The following is an 18,077-nucleotide window of genomic DNA, read 5'->3' on the forward strand; positions in this document are numbered from 1 at the left end:
AGCATGGAGCCTGATCCATTTAAGCAAAACAACATCTACTGACAGCTGGTTTTCTTAGCATATTCACGTCTGCGTATTTATCAGAGAAAAGCCCTCCAGGACAACAGTGTTTATTGCAGGATTAGTTCTGTGAACACAGGGAACACAGCATTCACTGAGCAACAGTGTTTCTAGCCTAATATAGTTTTTTCTTAAAATGTGAACCAAGATGAACCCATTTTCATGTTCTTTAGCATGGATAACTCATGAAGGAAAAAAAAAGAATCACATACATTGATTTTTTTCTCTTAAGAAAAAAACCCAAAACCTTCTGATACACATTCATGTGTACTATGCTGACACAAACTTTTAAGCATCAATATAGAAACCAGCTGTTCAATTCTGCACTGATTCTTTGGATTTAGAGTCTAATGACTTTTACTAAATGAGAAACAAAGATATGATGGGCAGTTTTATTACAAATTTCCATCCCATATGAGTATCTAGTATACTTTCACTAGAAAGATGCTTTCTACCAACAGGTTGAGAGGCACTACAAGTAACTCATGGAAACGCATCAGAGGCATAAAGGGTAAATATCCCAGCAGGTCCTTATCGTGCCCTAGAGCATGGCTGTGCCTACCTAGCTCAGCTGTATAACCCTCTTCCCAAAGCACAGCGGCTCACAGCAGAGGATGGAGAGCAGCCTGAGACAAGTCCCCTGCCCTGAGGTGGGAGGAAGGGAAGGATGACATGGGGACACACTCACGGATGCTGACAAGCACCAATCTCTCGTTGTGTGGTCAGTCTGTGTGGTTTCTCAGCTTACCACTTCCTACAGAAGTGTGCAGAAACTGTTTTCTATGATACTGCAGTAAAGATGGTAGTTTTTAAAAAGATGGTAGTTTTTAAAAAACAAACACATCTCATAAATATCCCATGTTTCATTTTAACTTGATCTAATTTTGAAATAATTGAAAGCAACTGTTACTGTCATGTGTTTGATGTAATGCCACACGTCAGAAGAATTCTTAAAACTATAGAATGTAAGCTTTTAAAGTGACTGATTTCAAATTAAGTAAATATTAAAAGTTGCTTTTAATGTGTTTTGAACAAATAGTATCAAAATGAACTTTTCAAATTAGCATATTTTAATGAAAGGATTAAACCAGGTATTGTTATGAATAGTTACTGATGAGATTTTTATAAATTTATACAGGTATTTCCCATCCCGAAATGTGGCGTTGGTTGGTTGATTGTAAGAACCTGACACTCTTGCAGCCAGATATCACACCATACAAGTCAATAAGGCACCAGCACTGACTTGAATGATGCACAGCTCTTCTTTACTGCATTTCTACCTGCTGCTTGAGTATGTGAACCTTTTCAAGCCAACTAGTGCACTAACATCTTCACCCTAAACCATAAAAGGTGAATATTTCCCTGATTTTGGAAATTTCTCTTCCAGAGTCTATGACAAAATGCAGTCAAAGTCTTAGTAGTATTATGCCTACTATCCATTTAAAGAAAATAGAGCAAATGTGTTCTACAAAAACCCTTCAAAGCAAAAAACCTACATTCAAATTTCTAAGGCTCAAATTTGCTGACGAGATCTGTGGGTATGCATAATTTTTAGAAAGGGCTATGCGGGAATGCATGTTTATATGGCAGAGCACAAGAGTAATGAAACCTCTTGGGAAAACAGGAGATAACTCACTTTACACAAACAGGCCCTTTTCCTCTTATTGCTCTACAAACCTGAAATGTTATTTCATATGTCAGGAAAATGCTATTCCTGTTTGCTCATTCTTCCTAAAGTGAACATATTTTAGTATTAGCAAAATAATTGTGGGAATTTGGTATTTTTCACGTTTTGTTGAGTTCTTGGGAATGTTATGTTAGGAACCATGAACTACTACTTGGTACACCTCAAAATCTGCTGCATAGAAAAATACACTGGTAATTTGCTTGCATGGCTTTTGTAGATCCAATTACTGTGAGCAGCAGGAAAGACCTTTATAAGCAGAACACAATTCAAATGTAACATGTCATGGCCTAAAGTCATTAAACTAATCCTGAGGGCTTCTTGAGACTTTTTGTATTTTTGGCAAAAAGTATAAAGAAGTACACATTGTTGCTTCAGTTCCCAAACACTGGGAAGTTAAATATCTAGACTGTCAGCTCCTGCTAAACACAGCAGAGGCTGGTTTCGGGAAAGAATGAGAAAGAACTGTATGTTTGCTATTAAAGCACAATTATACAAACACTGGAAACATACCCATACATTTTTTCATTGCACATAAGACACAGCCAGTAGCATAAAGGGAGATGCAACAGCTCACAAGCAACCGAACTAATTAAGCATTATTGGTGTCTAGATACTGTGATGAAAATGCTACAGGTGCAGAAAGACAGACTGACTTAGATGACTTAAGAGTCTCAACTTCAACACTGAAATAATGTGACAAGGTGTGGCACAGAACTCCGGTTTACTGGCGTGATTTTAACATAGCTGCATCAGCTATAAATGACAAAAGCCAAAAATACATCAGAATGTCAGATACATACCAATACCACTCAAGTATCTTTCTGCTATATCGCTCTACATCACACAACTACAATCAGATGCTCTTTAGGGCATGGAGAGAAAATTGCAATACTTTTAGGAAGACAGAGACTTCCTTTGTATCACTATTCTGCTAGGTATCAAGAGGTTAATGTCTTTCCAAAGATACTGCTGGAAGGGGGAAAATACGCAATGCATTCATCATTAGCTCCTGGATGATTTAGACAGATATACCTGGGTGGCCTGAAACATACTTAACCATCAACATGTGACTACAGCTGGAAATACAATGGAAACTAATGGTAGCCCATTTCCTTTTAAGAGTTCAGAAAATGAATCCTTTGGAACACAGAAAGATAATTACATATACGACTACAATTATTCCCTCAACTGATGCTGATGAAAAGGAACGAATTAATGAAAAATATGAAAATGCGAAAGCTACTAAATACATTATCTGTATGTTTGCATGTGTACATGTAATCTACGTTTTCTTAAAGTATCTTGGAAGTCTTATGTCTTTATCTAAGGCAAATTCTGGTTTTTATTTTCTAAACTGCATCCAAGAGTTTATCCAGATCAATACTCTGTTGATCATAATGACAAGATACTATGTTTCTTCACTCACAGAAACTTTGTCTCCAAGTTATTCTAAAACTGTGGTAGTCAGTATTTCCCATCTTTCCTCTACACAGAAGAGTCATCACTGGTTCAGATAAAAGTCACCTGCCCTATTAGCAAAAAAACAACACATCACTGAAACAATGCTAGACCAGTTTGAATGTGGTATACCTGAAAAGTCTAACACAGTTATTGTTTTTAAGCAGTACAAGACTGAGATACTGAAGACAAAGAGGAGCATTAAAACGTTCTCAACTTCAGAAAAGAAATTTAATGAAAACAGATTGAATTTTATTCCTCAGTTTTCCATTTTAGGAGTAAAAATCCATTTCTCAGCAAATTTTCCAACTGGTAAACAGATCAGTAAGGTTCAATGCCCTTAAAATGAAATATTCAGATATTCTCCTGAAAAAAGTAATTTACTAAAGCTGCAAATTCCAAAAGCATATTTAACCAAGCCCTTTAGCTTCTACAACAATAGTTTATTCAAATGCATTATGTTTATATACAGAACTTACCTTCCCAAAAGAAAAAAAAAAAAAAAAAAAGATTCCCCCCCCCCAAAAGCTATCACTATATTGTACCATATAAGGCATTCAAAATATACTGCCACAGGAAAGGACAAGCATGCTTTTCAGAGATTGTGATGCTACAAGAATATCACATACAAACAGAACTAGCTGAGAGAAGATCTGTCATTTCTCCAACACACACACACACACACTTGCAGCAACTACTATAACTTCAAGCAATTTAAAGAAATAGCATGCTATCATCAAGTATGTTATCATATGTATCAAGAAAAAATGGAAAAGTTCTGAGATGAAGTAGAATAAACATTCCAGAAAAAACCTCTCACTCACTGTTCAATACGTGGAGAAAGGTACAGCTTAGGAAAAACCTGAGTAGCTTCTGCGTCCTCAAAACTAACAGAGAGAAGCGCAACATCTTCTCCGGGGTCTTCATTCACATCCTGTACATATAAAAGCAAGATAAAATGGTAAATAACCAACTGAATATTTAAAAATTTCCAGGTAAGAACTAATAAGTGAAATACGAATTTATATCAGAGATGCTTAAGTGAGGAATCTAAACGGTAACCACTGCAAAACCGGTTGCGAATTTATTCTTTCTTACTTATATTGGCACTTTAAAGATATTCTGGTCTGCTTAATTTCTTTTAATGTATCAAAATACAATCACTGAGTTATTAAATATACAGTACTGTAACTCTTCTTCAATTTGGTGAACTATAAGTTTCAGTAAAGATACATATTTCATTTTTAGGAATTCCTGGTTTGACATCAGATGCAAATGCCAAAGGATTTTTTTAAATGTTGTATTATCACTGAGTTATGACCACGCATTTATTATTTTTCAAAGTAGTTTATGGTTCAAAGTTTCTAGTGTATTGTATTCAACTCCTGTTGCGGATGAAAAATGTTTTTGCAATTAGAAATTTATATCTAGAAGTCACTTCCCACCAGTTTCCTGCAAATTGAACCTATACATTACTTTCAGAAGAGACTGCAGACTCCAGGAAAGTACTGAAGGGAAAAAGAAAAAAAGCACACTAAATACAAGTTAATCTTAATGTATTCACAGTTGAGGCTTTCTTTATATCAGAACAATCAGTTACAGCTTTGGGATCATCTAGAACAAATTGTTTCTGGTTAGGACCTGAAACCCCTCCAGTTCATGAATCACATACAGTACGAACAAGTGTATTTCTGCCATGCACAACTCCATTTAAGCTCCTGACCTCTAGTTAGAAAGTAACGAGTTAGCAGCACAGTCACCTTCACTGACAGCAAGTAATACGGCGCCACTTTCTGCTCACACATAAATCTTTCAACATGTTTGTTCATATGTACACAGCAACTTGCCAACACGCCTTTGTTCTTATCTGTTTTGGAAAAATAGGAGAGGAAATAAGATATGTGCTCAAAGCAGGATCAACATGGTGCAGAGTGCCCTGGTATGCTCTGTCCTACAGGCAGCTGTGAGGAAGGAACAGGCAAACCACTTAAATATTCTAAGGAGGCCCTGCCCTATGTGGGGAGAAAAAAAAACCTGAGTGACCGCTGAGTGGTTTCAGGAAGGCAATCTCGTGCCATTTGAAGCTCTGGCAGGACCGGAGCTGTTGATGTCCAGAGAGACGAGCTGCGTACCAGCTATTACGTGCAGAACACTGCATGCCAAGAAACTTAGCGATAAGCTGCAGGGAAGAATGGGTCTTAAAAAAGCCTAATTGTCTTAGATGAAAAATGAGACAGAACTGACAGTGTTTTCTTAAATTCTGCCTTGGTGTGCAGCTCACTTCTGACAGATGAAAGAAAACTGTACTCTTAGAACTGCCTGTAAAATGGTCACAAACACACTATGGCTGGAAATCAGAGTATGGTTTTAACCCTAAGTTGCAGGACAACACTCCATATGAGTGGTGAGCACAAACAATAGCTGTTGTCCTGTTGTGATATGATCAGTTTATGGATGGCATTATATGATGTGGTTGCCTGTAACAGCAAGGGACACTTGGATCTCGTGACCCAAAATGTTCCCCTAAGTGTTACGTTTTTAAGTGGTACGATCATCTGGATTAGAGAAAACAGAACAGATTACAAAAGCTTTATCAACAAGACAAATAACAACAAAATATACCCAAGAATACAATCCACCTTGACCTTTTCCCCAGCATTTCATGTATTTCCATCATCAAGAAAAGAAATTAAATAAAAACAGCTTTTAACCCTGAAGCGGAGTATAGCATTAACTGCCTTTTTCCCATTAATTTGCTAATTGTCAATTAAATGAAAAGAACTATTAAGTGAGATTAAACAGCAACGCTTTTAATGCTAATAACAATTACAAAGATCTTATTTTAATGGGCATTCTTCAAGAGGTGTCAGGTACATAAAATGGTTAGGTTGATGAGAAGCTCAACATAACCCTGTGACGGGCATTTGCAGCTCAGAAAGTCAACTGTATCCTGGGCTGGATCTAAAGCAGTGTTGCCAGCTAGACAAGGGAGGGGATTCTGCCCTCCTACTCTGCTCTGAGACCCCACCTGCAGTGCTGCATCCAGCTCTGCCATGGACAGTAAATCCCCTCTTTAGTCTTGCATTCATGATTAGTGCTAAAAGTAGATGTGCACACACAGCTTGACACCATGTGTAAGACCAGTTTCTGGAATACTACCAGGTGCTTACTCATTGAACAAAGTCAAAAGAAGGAAACAGAAAAACCCAACTTCAAAACAGACCAGGTGAATGCCACTACAGCATCCATTAACACATACAGTAATATTACATTATATTTTCTGTGCTCACTAGTGAACTTCATATGAAGACTCATGCCAGGGGAAAAAAACCCCACACAACCACATAAATCATCTCTTAATCTTTGCATGTTAAGCTGCAGTAAAATGAACTGTGTAGTAAGAGCAATAAATTGAGACGTGATATTTTTCCATTTACAAAAATACAAACAACAAACATGACTGCGACTCCTGTTGCCAGAAGAGCACCGTGTTATGTTCATACAGCTACGGTCCAATGCAAATCCACATAAAGAAATTGGCATTCTTTTATAACTACCACTTTTCAAACAGATGCATATTTTCAGCCCTGAGAAATGAAAATTGTTACTTTAAAAAGACCCAAACCCCAAACCCCGCGTTCCTGTAGGTTTTAAAAGACGCGGTGCAGTAACACCATGAAGCTGCTTAACCTTATTGTTCAGGTGGCCACAGATTTACAACAAACTCCCTTCTATCTGACACCATACCATTTATTCCTTTCAAGCTTTGTAACTTTTATTTATGGAAGAAGCTGCTTGCTAGAACTGCATTCGACACTAGTATAGCTGTTACAACTGCCGTTATAAAACCAAACCAAAACCACATGTCTCACAGATAAACTGTGGAAAACTTTTCAACTAATAAACTTTTTTGATGTTGTCTGTGCCAGTTACAACTTAACTCCTTCAGTGATATCTGTCCCAGTCATCTATAGAAACATGTAAGTGATCAGGTGAGAAGATGGAAGCTTCTAATACCAGGCCATGACATTTGTCCAGAACAGGGGCTGAGATCTTTTCATTACACCACAGTGTCCAAAGGCAAATGTTTTAATGCTTATCAAATCCTCCACAGACAGCATCTTCCTTTTTCCTATTTCTGCACACGTATTTATATCAAAGAATAGACCAGATCTGAATAGAGCACAAAGGTAAAAGTCACCTATATTCTTGTTTTTCAGGTGGCTTCAAAAGATAGAGTGACATCCAACTGCTTTGGCAATATTATACCCTTTTAGGGGAAGGAAAAAAAAAAAGGGAAAAAAAAGAGAAGAGGCTGCTGAAATTAAGTCACATCTCATTTTTTAGTATTTAAGCATCCATGCCTTTTCTTCTTGTAATTTGTATGTAACTCACAACATAATAGATACTTTTATTAAACAAATTAATTTTATATTAAGAAAAACTGATTTTGTAAGAATGTAATTTTGCAATTTTCTATAAACATTAAATTTCAAGGTTAGAACTGCCATAACAAAAGTGCCATTTTCTACTCACAAAACTTTTTCTACACATGACTCTACAGAAGGTATTATTAAAATGGACTTCTAACTGAACAGAGAACTCATCCTGGGCCACAGGAATTTTGAGGTTTAAAAACTGAATGTAAAAATGCTTGAGATCACTAGTTAAACATGTGATAATGCACACCTATTAATTTTTCCATAACAGTCTCATGCCTGATAGTAAAAAAACCTCAGCCTCTAGAACACTGCAATGTAAAAGATCCAATGCAATTTTTCATGGTGCCTTTCTGCCACCTTGCTACTATTTTTTTTTAATATATTTTTATCATTTCTGAAAATGTCCATTCAAATAAAACATGAAAAAAATGGATATACCCTCTTTAACACTGAAAATAGTTTTCTTTCTCAAGAACTGCAAGGGGTTTCCTATGTTTACTTTGTAAAGAATACTTTGTACAATGGGACCTCATCCTTGTCTAAATCTCCAAAGCAAGGTGGTGAGAAAAGAACAACAAAAAAATCTAGACATTTTCAACCCATAGGCTTTTTTTTTTCTGTTACAGAAACCTACCAACAATTTACAAAAATAAATAAAACTTTTCATAAACAGAAAACTCATGGTATTTGATTTTAATTTACCCTTTTTCTACATAGTCAGTGCAGAGGAAAGGTTCATTAAGTATGCATGTTCAAAACTCAAGAACAAGAGACCAAATATAAATGAAGAACAGAAGAAATGAAAATGGAAGTCTGAAAGCATTTAGAAATTTTCCCCCATATACCTCATGAAAGGACTTTGAGTATCACAAAACTCCAAAGAAAAACTTAAAATTCTATTTCCAATTGTATCAGCACTGTGTTAACAGCCATTTGTTAGTTTTTGTTCCTATTAATCACAATTTATATTCAAATGCATGTTTCAACGTTTACAGCTGCTGCCTTTCCTTAATCATTTTACAAAGTTAGTAGGAGCTGTTTATGAAAATTACCATCAAAACCACGTTAAATACACTATCCAAACGGCATTGTTTTCTCATATCCTACCTACTGTAATTGAAAACTGGGAATTTACTGGAACTGACAATTTATTATGAGTCAGATGGTTGATAGCCAGGCCAACCAAAACATCTGCTCTGCACAGTCACAACTGCTATAACCCATTTCCTCTTGTGCCTGGAGTCCTACCAAGTTGTACATTACAGTTCCTTTTCCTTAAAGATGCAGAGTATGGAAAATCAGTTATTACCTTTCCTTCATTATAAAAAAAAAAAAAAAAAAAGGATTGCATTGCAACCTCTGATTAAAGCATACGTTTGACTTTTGAGAGGAGGTATTTCTGTATTTGGTGCACAAGTGCAATTCCCTGTCCCAAACAGTAAAGCTTAAAGAGGTGACTTCAGTCTTGTCAGGGGCAGCAGCAGGACCTGTCTTTCCATGAAAGACTCGAGATGGAGGGGGCATGAGGAGAGGGAGGAGAGCGTGCAACGGGGTGATGCACAGAACAAGCATGTGGCATCGAGAGCCCGGTTCAGTGAGATTAACTCCAACAAAAGTGAGAAGAAAAGAAGCTTTGAATTTGGTGTAAAGGATGGGAGCACGTGTGCAGGAAGAGTACTGGCATGCTTTGGGGAGGACAAGCAGCTTCTGACCCTGGAGACAGGAAATAAGACAAGGGAGCTGGACTTCTGGTAGGGCTCTTCAGCTTGTACTGTGAATATACACAGCAACCGGTGTGGGGATAAAGGTGAGGGAAGAAAGAGAACGGGAACTGTTAAACCTATCAGATGTTCCTTTGAGAAATGAAATACCTCACAGATGACTGACATTGTAGACACCTCCCAGCAATACGGTAAGGCCAAATCTGCGTCAGGAGGGAGGTTCCCAGTCGCAGCTAATTGCTCCTACTTCTTGCTGGAGGTTTCTGCTGCTCTCACAACCCTTCAATAATTGTTTTTGTGGTATGACTAATTGAAGGAATGGAAAACTCGAACAAATGGGGAAGGGATTGCTTAAAATAAACAAAGGATAAACTTAAATGATGTGATGGAGGTTGTTGGGGAAGGTGGAAGAGAGAGGCAGAATACAGATGAGAACACAATGGAGGGAGGTGACCTTGATCTTAACATCTGCAGCCAGCTTATACTATACTTTCAACAGACACTTAATTGCTGTGGTGCCCTACCAAGTCAGTTCACTGAACTCGAGTGTGAAATTTATATTTCAGGATCCTTTCTGAAAAAAGAAAGGTCTCCAGAAGAGAAATGCATGAGAAAAACATGCATTCAGAAATTTAATTTCTTAGGGTCAAATTATTTAATGTAATTCTTCATGATACATACGTGTACCATACTTATTAATAACTGATCCGAGTAGAATCTGATTTTGAAGCTGAAATGTGAATTATACCAGAGAATACACAACACTGTTTGCTTCATTTGTATTAACAGGCCTCTTGCTGCACAAGAGCTTGCAATGTTTGGCTTATTCCCATCATATGGCAGCGTACAATAACATGAAAATAAAGCACATGCAACTTGTACCCTTATTATGTAGCGGTTTCACTGGCCAGCTTTGATATGAGCAGCTACAAGTTCTCCCTATCTTTATCTAGGGGTTTTTTTTTGTTTTGGTTTGGTTTTTTTTAAAATAAAAAACGCACTAGGAGAAAGCAGGCTAAGGAATGTGGAGTGGCAAATGAGACTAAGAAATCTGCTTCACTCTAGGGAGAATACTTAATCACTCCAGGAAATTCTTTCTCTTGTCTTCCAGGAAACCCACCAGGTCTGATCAAGGAGTGTTGATTCTTTAAATAGGATCTTTAATGAAAACAAAGGCAGTTACCTTGAGTGCACTGCTAATGGCATCAAAGCATTCCATACACAGTCCCTTTCCCAAGCAGCAAAACACTGCGCAAAGAACGTTTGAGCTCAGCGTCGTTCTGATTTTAAAAATTACATGGAAATTGCTGGCTGGGAACAACTTCATAAAATTTGAAAGCAAGCTTCTAGGACAACATACTGGGTTTTCCTCATTAAACAAAATAAAATAAATATCTACTGAGCATTATAACTATCAGCAAGACCTCCAAGTACATCACTGGGCATCAACAGGTGAACAGGAAAACGAGGGATGTTACACAAACAATGTGACATCCCAGGGGTTCTTTTCATTGTCATTGTTCAGGGTTTTCTCGTTCAACATTTACATATGAATCTGTTCTGTCTATACCCCCTTCTTTTGTTATGGCCATGGCAATTCACCGCTACTTTCACAATATGACTGACTACTAAAGAGTTAGGTAAAGGATGCTGTTAGTAAGAAACTACAAACGGTTAGAAGGAAAGAATAACATTCTTGTCCTTGAAAATACATGCTAGACTCAAAACTTTCGAGACTAATGAAATTTCAGATTATAAAAATTAATTTGGTTTGACAGCAGAAAAAGTTGTGGTGACACTTTCAGCACAAATACTGTTTGCTTAGGTCAATCTCAGAAAACAAGGCAGATTTCATCAATGGTCAAAAACGTGTTTTGGTAAGTTTGGGACTCAAATCTGAAATACATAATCTAGGCGTGGCACAGTATAAAATTAATATTCGGTGCAGCATAAAATTAATATTTTTAACTGATGCGAAACAATTTAAAATGTTTTTACACATTCATTTTCACACACATGAGATACAAAATACATTTGCAAACAAGGACGATTCTATCATATTGACTGAATCTAGGTTTTCACTTGTTAAATTTGTTTTGATGACACTACAGTAGAGAATATTTAATATTTTTAGAAGAGACTGAGACATAAGACGCTGATGATCTTACATTTCAATTCATTCAATGAAACCTAAGTACAAGTACCCTAAACCAGGACACTACTCCAATATCAGGTATCACATTCAGATTAAAATAAGATTAAAATCCAGCATTTACAGAACTTGGAATACATATGCAAATGAATTAAAATATTAAAAAAAAAAAAAAAAAAAAAAAAAGGGAAAAAGAAAACAACAACAACAAAACCCCCACAAAATAGAAATAATATCAGAAATCTAGATTTCTGGGTAATAATCTCAGACCTGGCTCTTCCATGCATTCACAAAAAAGCAGTTTTCCTTCCTAGAAAATTTAGGGCATCAGTTTATCAAACACTATACCGGAGTGCTACTTAATTTTTGTTTCATTTCCTTCTAACCTAACTTCTAAGCAGACCACATAAATCATTACGCTATTACAGAACGCTACAGTTTAGCCATTAAGTAAATTACCCTGAGAGACACCCCCTGCCCCATTACTTTGATGAAGTTCCGTAAGCAAGAAGGAGATTCCATTACCACCAAATCTTTCCTAGAACCTCAGAAAAAGCACCTTCGGGTTGACAGGAGCACCTGCCTCTGCCATCACCAGCTGATAATGGGGTAAAGAGTGTTCAGAGACTGCAAAGCTTAGTTTATAATCGTTCCTAAATAGCAAGCAGCAGTTGCACACTCGAACCAAGCTAATGCTGCCATGCCCTGACAAACAGCTACTTCCTCAACATGTAGCTCTGACACATTTTTTAATGTAAGCCCTGTCTTTAAATTTCTTTTCCTGAAAAGATTTGGGGACACATAAAATCTGAAACTCAAATCCTTCACTAGAATTTCACCAAGATTCAAAACTCTCCAGCCATCTCTTCAGTTGACTGGAGTGTAATTTATTTAGAAAGTAATATTTGCATTCCTTTCCCCCATTTTACTGATTTCTCATCTCTTTAAAAATAGCAATGTCATTCCAGAGGCCAAAGAACAGTCATCTTGTGTCCAGCAGAAAACTAAGTCTCCTAATAAATACCCAAGTACTTAACTAGAGGACAAAGAAATCATTAATACAATTCTAAATAAAATAATTTTCTTGCTAAGCTAACCTTCTAATTGCCAAGTACAGCTCTTCTATACATGCATATTTATATGCATAGATTGACAAAACAAATACAACAGATTAATATACAGGGCTACGGCTGAAAGATTCAGAGGTAACAATTATATTCGGGAAGAACGTGATGGATTTTTGCAAGCAAGGATTCTAGGTACGGAGCTGACTCTTAGAATGACAGCATGGCACTAACTAGAGTATTGTTTTAAAGATAATGAAATAGTTCATTGATGCAATTAACAGATCTCACAAAAAAAGAGTAAAAATTAAAATACTGTGAAAGAGACATCAATCATAGGTATTTCTGTAACTGTGTTGTTGTTGCAAGTGGGCATAAGTATTTGTTTTTTAAATCAATGCAACATTTTCATAAAAGCTTTTTCCCCCACAGTCCACATATTCTTCCATGTTCCTGGTTCAGTGAATATCTCTGCAAAATCAGAAATACTATAGATTACATGGGTCACAACAAGAACACCAAAGTAAAGCCATATCCTGAGCTATGTCTTCAGTGAACCAGGAAGTACCAACATTTCACAGATGAAAAACTGAATAATCAAAGTGTAAAGTAAAAACAAGCAAAGTTGAACTTCTTCCGTGGTCTTTCACCAATGCAACTTCGCACTGCTGACCTGATTTTAAAAAAATGAAACATTTTATTTTAAAAGGAAGTGTTAATATTTAAACTTAATGCTTATGAGTTGCTTTGTCAATTGCTGTTTCTTGAGAATAACAGGAATGTTACTTATTAAAGTTCACAGGACCTTTGATTCACAAACTGCTGCTCTGCATTCCCGTCTCAAGGATATACTTGTATTTTTTTTCCAGAGAATTCTATTATCATCCCCTTGATTCACAAGCTGTTATTATGCATTCCCGTTTCAAGGGTATAATATTTTAATTTCTTTTACAAAGAATTCTATTACCCCCTTGTCTCATTATTCCATTTATGTCTAATGGATCTTAAAAATAGGAGCGTGTGTCTGTGTGGGGCATTCTCTGCTTTGAATAAAGAATATGGAAGTCAGAGCATTCTGCCCCCTTGAGCCCTATTTACAAACATTCAGCTTTCCAACAAACAACATACTTGGTCTGCACACAAGTGTAAATGTATACAGATGTCACTAAGAGTAATAACTGTAATAAAAACAAAATTCTTGCAGTAAGACGAGAAACACGGCTTTTCTATGGTTTTTTTGTCAAGGTGGATCCTGATACAGGTGAGAAGCAGCACAATGGAAATGAGGGATAAAAGCTGTATTCATAAAAAATGATTGTGACATCGGTATTTCAGAGCTCACATATGTACTGGTTTGTAAATCAGGCACATAATGTGAGAGAAATTCACAGGGGTAGTCTCTTTCTATATATAATAAAGAAGTCACATTTGGTGACATGCTGTGTCAAGAGAGGTCTTTGGAACTTACAGTGTGAGACAGTAACTCCTGTACTTCGGCACACAGCTCAGGTGAAGGCTGAATCACCTGTTCTTGTTTTACCCTGCCCAAGACAGTGCCTGAAACACGGGGTATCCACCTCCGATGTGGTCCCACTGAACTAAAGTGGGAGTTGCTAGAACAATGTATCATGAATTTCCAGATGGAAGACTGACTCCATCACTGACATTTCCCTGATTACTGACTCAGAAAAGATCAGCAAATCTTCTCTCTTACCTGTTCCATCACTGCATCTATCATCATCTCAGGATGAAGAATTTGGAGAAGTATAGTTAAACTGTTTTATGGTGTCTGGAGCTTTATTTCAATAAAAAAGATTAGGGTTCAAAGATACCACCCTTGATATTTCAAAGTCTTTCCTGACACTTTCTCTCATATCACGTGTTCCAAAGTTCAGGGGATAATTTTCTGTAAATGCAACTTTTAATGCTGTCATAAGGCTCGAAAGTCACCTGCATAAGCTCATCCCAACATGCACAAATTAACAGAGAGGAATAGCCTCAGTTCTAGGTCCGATATTCAGCTTTCTGAACATAAAATTGAGTAGCACATTTTTTTATGAGGGAGGGAGATCTGATTACATACAAACAAAACATGGATAACAACAAGAAAGTTTGAACTGGAAGCTTCTTACCCTGTTGCATAGGAGAGAGCATTTGATTGTTTAACTTTTAAATTTCCTTTTTCTTTGAAGCAGTAAATTAAAGACTCCATTATTTTCAGAAGTTTTCTGAAATAATGCAAATTTGAGCTCCACAACTGATGGGATTTGCTGGATGATTATTGATTTGGTTCCACCTTGCAGTTATGAACAGTTAAAAGTTCATGGGGACACACAGGGGCAATGCTAACTCCTCTACTTCCCCCTTCTTCATGAACCTGAGCTTCCCTACAGGGAACAATTTCAAAATAATATAGTCCTTTAGTTGTCTTGCATGTACACCTATAGTGGGGCTCACTATGATACTTTTTTGCAGACAATATTAAGTGTTTTTTTAAAAAGCTTAAGAAAAGTGCAGAATTGGATGTTCTTTTAAAATGGCATGTGAAAATCAAAGTGCCAGCTAAAAACCAGAGAAGACAGTACTTAAGAGGTCATTGTAAAAAAGAATAGATTAAACATATGACGTAAATATGAATATTTAAATTCCTATATATATAGGAATATTAGTATTTACTATTAAACTGTAAATCAGAAACCATTGAGCCTTTTCTAGTAAGAAGCCACTTAGAAAACAGTTGTGTTTTATCAGTGACAAAACTGCAGTCAACAGCATTTTAAGGATTAAGGGAGAAGGAAGATTCACGTCATATGCATTCTGGGGACTCTCTGAAATCGTCAAATTCAGCTCAATTTTTCTAATTAATCTTTCCATTCTCAACAACCTGATTTTTGCAAATCTATGTAAAATTCTACCATCTTGATATCTCGTGTGCAAGATTCCTTGTTTTCTACATTATGGCATTTATCTGGAAATGAAGTGTCTCACTTTTTATTTCTAGGGTTCAGACATAATGCTAGAAGCTTATCCTTTCTTGTTATTTTCTGAATATTAAGAATAGATGATAGGTAGGCCCACCATTTTCACTTTGTATGCAGCACCTTCCAACAATTACAGAAGAAATCAATCTACATGCATCTTCTGCCCCAACCCTCACAAATACCCAACACATCAATTTTCACATTGTTGGGAATAGGAAAATATGCTATGGAACATAGGAAACTACTTGAAGCTAGACATCACCTCTAGCATCAAATAAACATATTGAGAAGCACTGCTTTAACTACAAATATAGTTCAAGTTTTAGCCATCAGAGAAAAGTCTACAAGTCCACTCTAAATAAGGCTGAATACGTTAAACAAAGCCACTAACTGGTTGTAGCATGTTCCTTTGAAGATCTACAAGTCAGAGTCTCCTGTTAGAGTCACAACTGAAATAGCACACAATCAAACACCACCACATAGGGAATCCAGTTCTAGACACAGGCATCTACATACAATCAGTTCAATATCACACAGAACCAGTGCTAATGTAAGATTTGCAAATTTAGGGAACACAGAGAGTTAGAACAGTGAGTGTAGTAACAGAAATACACTGTGTATTTCAATGAACCAAAACAATTAGGAGCTATCCATGGGGCACGTAGAAAGAATTGCTAGTCATCAATACTGAAATTCAATACCACCTCAGTTTTACTTTATAGCTCTGCAAGGAACGGACCCTCCTTTATATTAACTTCCCACTTCTGCAGCCTATGTAGCCATGGGAAAAATCTAAAAATTCTGCTTGTGAAGCTATAGCCATATGTTTCTGTTACGTGCAGTTCATTAGCAATATAACAACTCATGTTCAAGTGAAAATTTTAATAGACTTGACTTCTTCAAATAAATCTATCTGCATTTTCATTTATATTTGTAAAAGCAAGGACAAATAATTTCATTATTTACTTAAAAAAAACCCCCGAAGCTGTTCTAAATTTACTGTTGCATTCAATACTTACTATGCTTTAAATCTGATAAATGTCACCGTAATCTTAGCATCACTGAAAACAGTAAATCCTGGAAAACAGATCAGCCTATCCAAAAATACAACCCCAACTCACACCATTTTCATTCTACAATCTAAATACAGCTTCACGGAGTTACACTGGGAATAGACCCTAATTTTTAGTCTGCTGGGTACTTCTTTCAAATGTGTATCTGTTCGCTACCATAAAGTTTACAGTATTTTACTGCTATTGGTTTCAAACAATTCAAGAAATAACACTGACTGCAACCCATGGTAAAGTGTCCTAAGTATGTTCAAAGACAGCATTTCGACAGAAGAGAAAACTATTTATTTATGTTCACCTTCCTTTGCACAATGCTATCACTGCAATGACAAAACTCTTTAGACATAGCCATGTCTGTATATGCCTTACTCTAGACAAAGGCATATACAGGTGCACCTACCCATACGTATGTGTATACAGGTTCTTTTCAGAGGAGTTATGCTCTAGTTACTAGATGGGCACTGCAGTAGTTAGCTCAAATGAAACAGAAGTGAAGATCCTTCCATTCTCTCACTCTTTTGCTGCTTCATTTGGGATTCACACTACGGTCTTGCCAAGTTCTGACCTTTCAGCCCAGACAGTTACTCACGTCATGAACACAAACTTCCTCTTAACTATGAAGCTCAAGACTTCTCCCTCTCCATGCAGTACTGTTAACTGTTCAGTCTGCAACAGAAGCTACTCCTCTGATTTATATAGGGCCCAACAGCAACCACCAGAAACCTCTGTCTGGACCAAGCCTTCATTTCTTTTGATTGGTCCCCAGACTCTATGAATAGTGTTAAACAGAAGTTGCTAATATTCTTCGGAAATAACCATTGCCCTGGCTCCCTGTGAACCCAGGCTTTGTAGCCCCTACACTCTGTGACAATCAATATGAAAACTTCTAGAGCCTTCACACATTGCCAGCAGGTCTGCTTCTGAAAGTGCTTTGCATCGGGGCCTTAACATTCTCCCAATGTTATCAATGGCAATATTTTTACATACATGAAACTAATCTTTTGATATCTTTCTCTTCATCCCTAAAAATTAGGCCATTCCCTTCTGTCTTCCTCCACAATCAATTCCTCAATGTCCTAAACTAACTGAAAGGCTTCTTAAAAGCTTTTGTTTGGTTTGGGGGTTACTTTTTAAAATACATTTCTTTATTTTATTTCCATGGCATATGGAAAAGGATGCTTCAACTGCTTGAGCTCCTTCAGCCTGAAATGCAAACTGGCTACTTAAATGCATCCATCTTGGTTTCCACTCAGAACAACTGCACTTACTTGACACTAGTTTGTCTTAAGGCTGTGTTCAAACAGATGTGCTTATGACAAGTGGTTGTTTGTTTGCTTTTAAAAAATGTAGAAAAGATATCCTTTTCCATTAGGATTAGTCAACACCTACAGATTTGTATCTCTTTTCTGCACCCAAAACTTTTATTTTCTTCATTCTCAGAA

The 18,077-nt window shown here is 36.7% G+C and overlaps 1 protein-coding gene across 3 annotated transcripts in view; it reads right to left on the minus strand.

Moving 5' to 3' along the window:
* The window catches only part of BABAM2 (BRISC and BRCA1 A complex member 2), a 161,843-nt gene that overhangs the window by 69,859 nt on the left and 73,907 nt on the right, over positions 1-18,077 (minus strand). For all 3 annotated transcript variants that reach the window (XM_040059272.2, XM_040059271.2, XM_040059273.2), the window contains exon 7: positions 4,030-4,139. In XM_040059272.2, the coding sequence (XP_039915206.1) occupies positions 4,030-4,139 (110 nt within the window). The remainder of the gene's footprint in view (positions 1-4,029; positions 4,140-18,077) is intronic.

The sequence above is a fragment of the Hirundo rustica genome, chromosome 3 (genome assembly GCF_015227805.2).
Source record: "Hirundo rustica isolate bHirRus1 chromosome 3, bHirRus1.pri.v3, whole genome shotgun sequence".
Classification (NCBI taxonomy): Eukaryota; Metazoa; Chordata; class Aves; order Passeriformes; family Hirundinidae; genus Hirundo; species Hirundo rustica.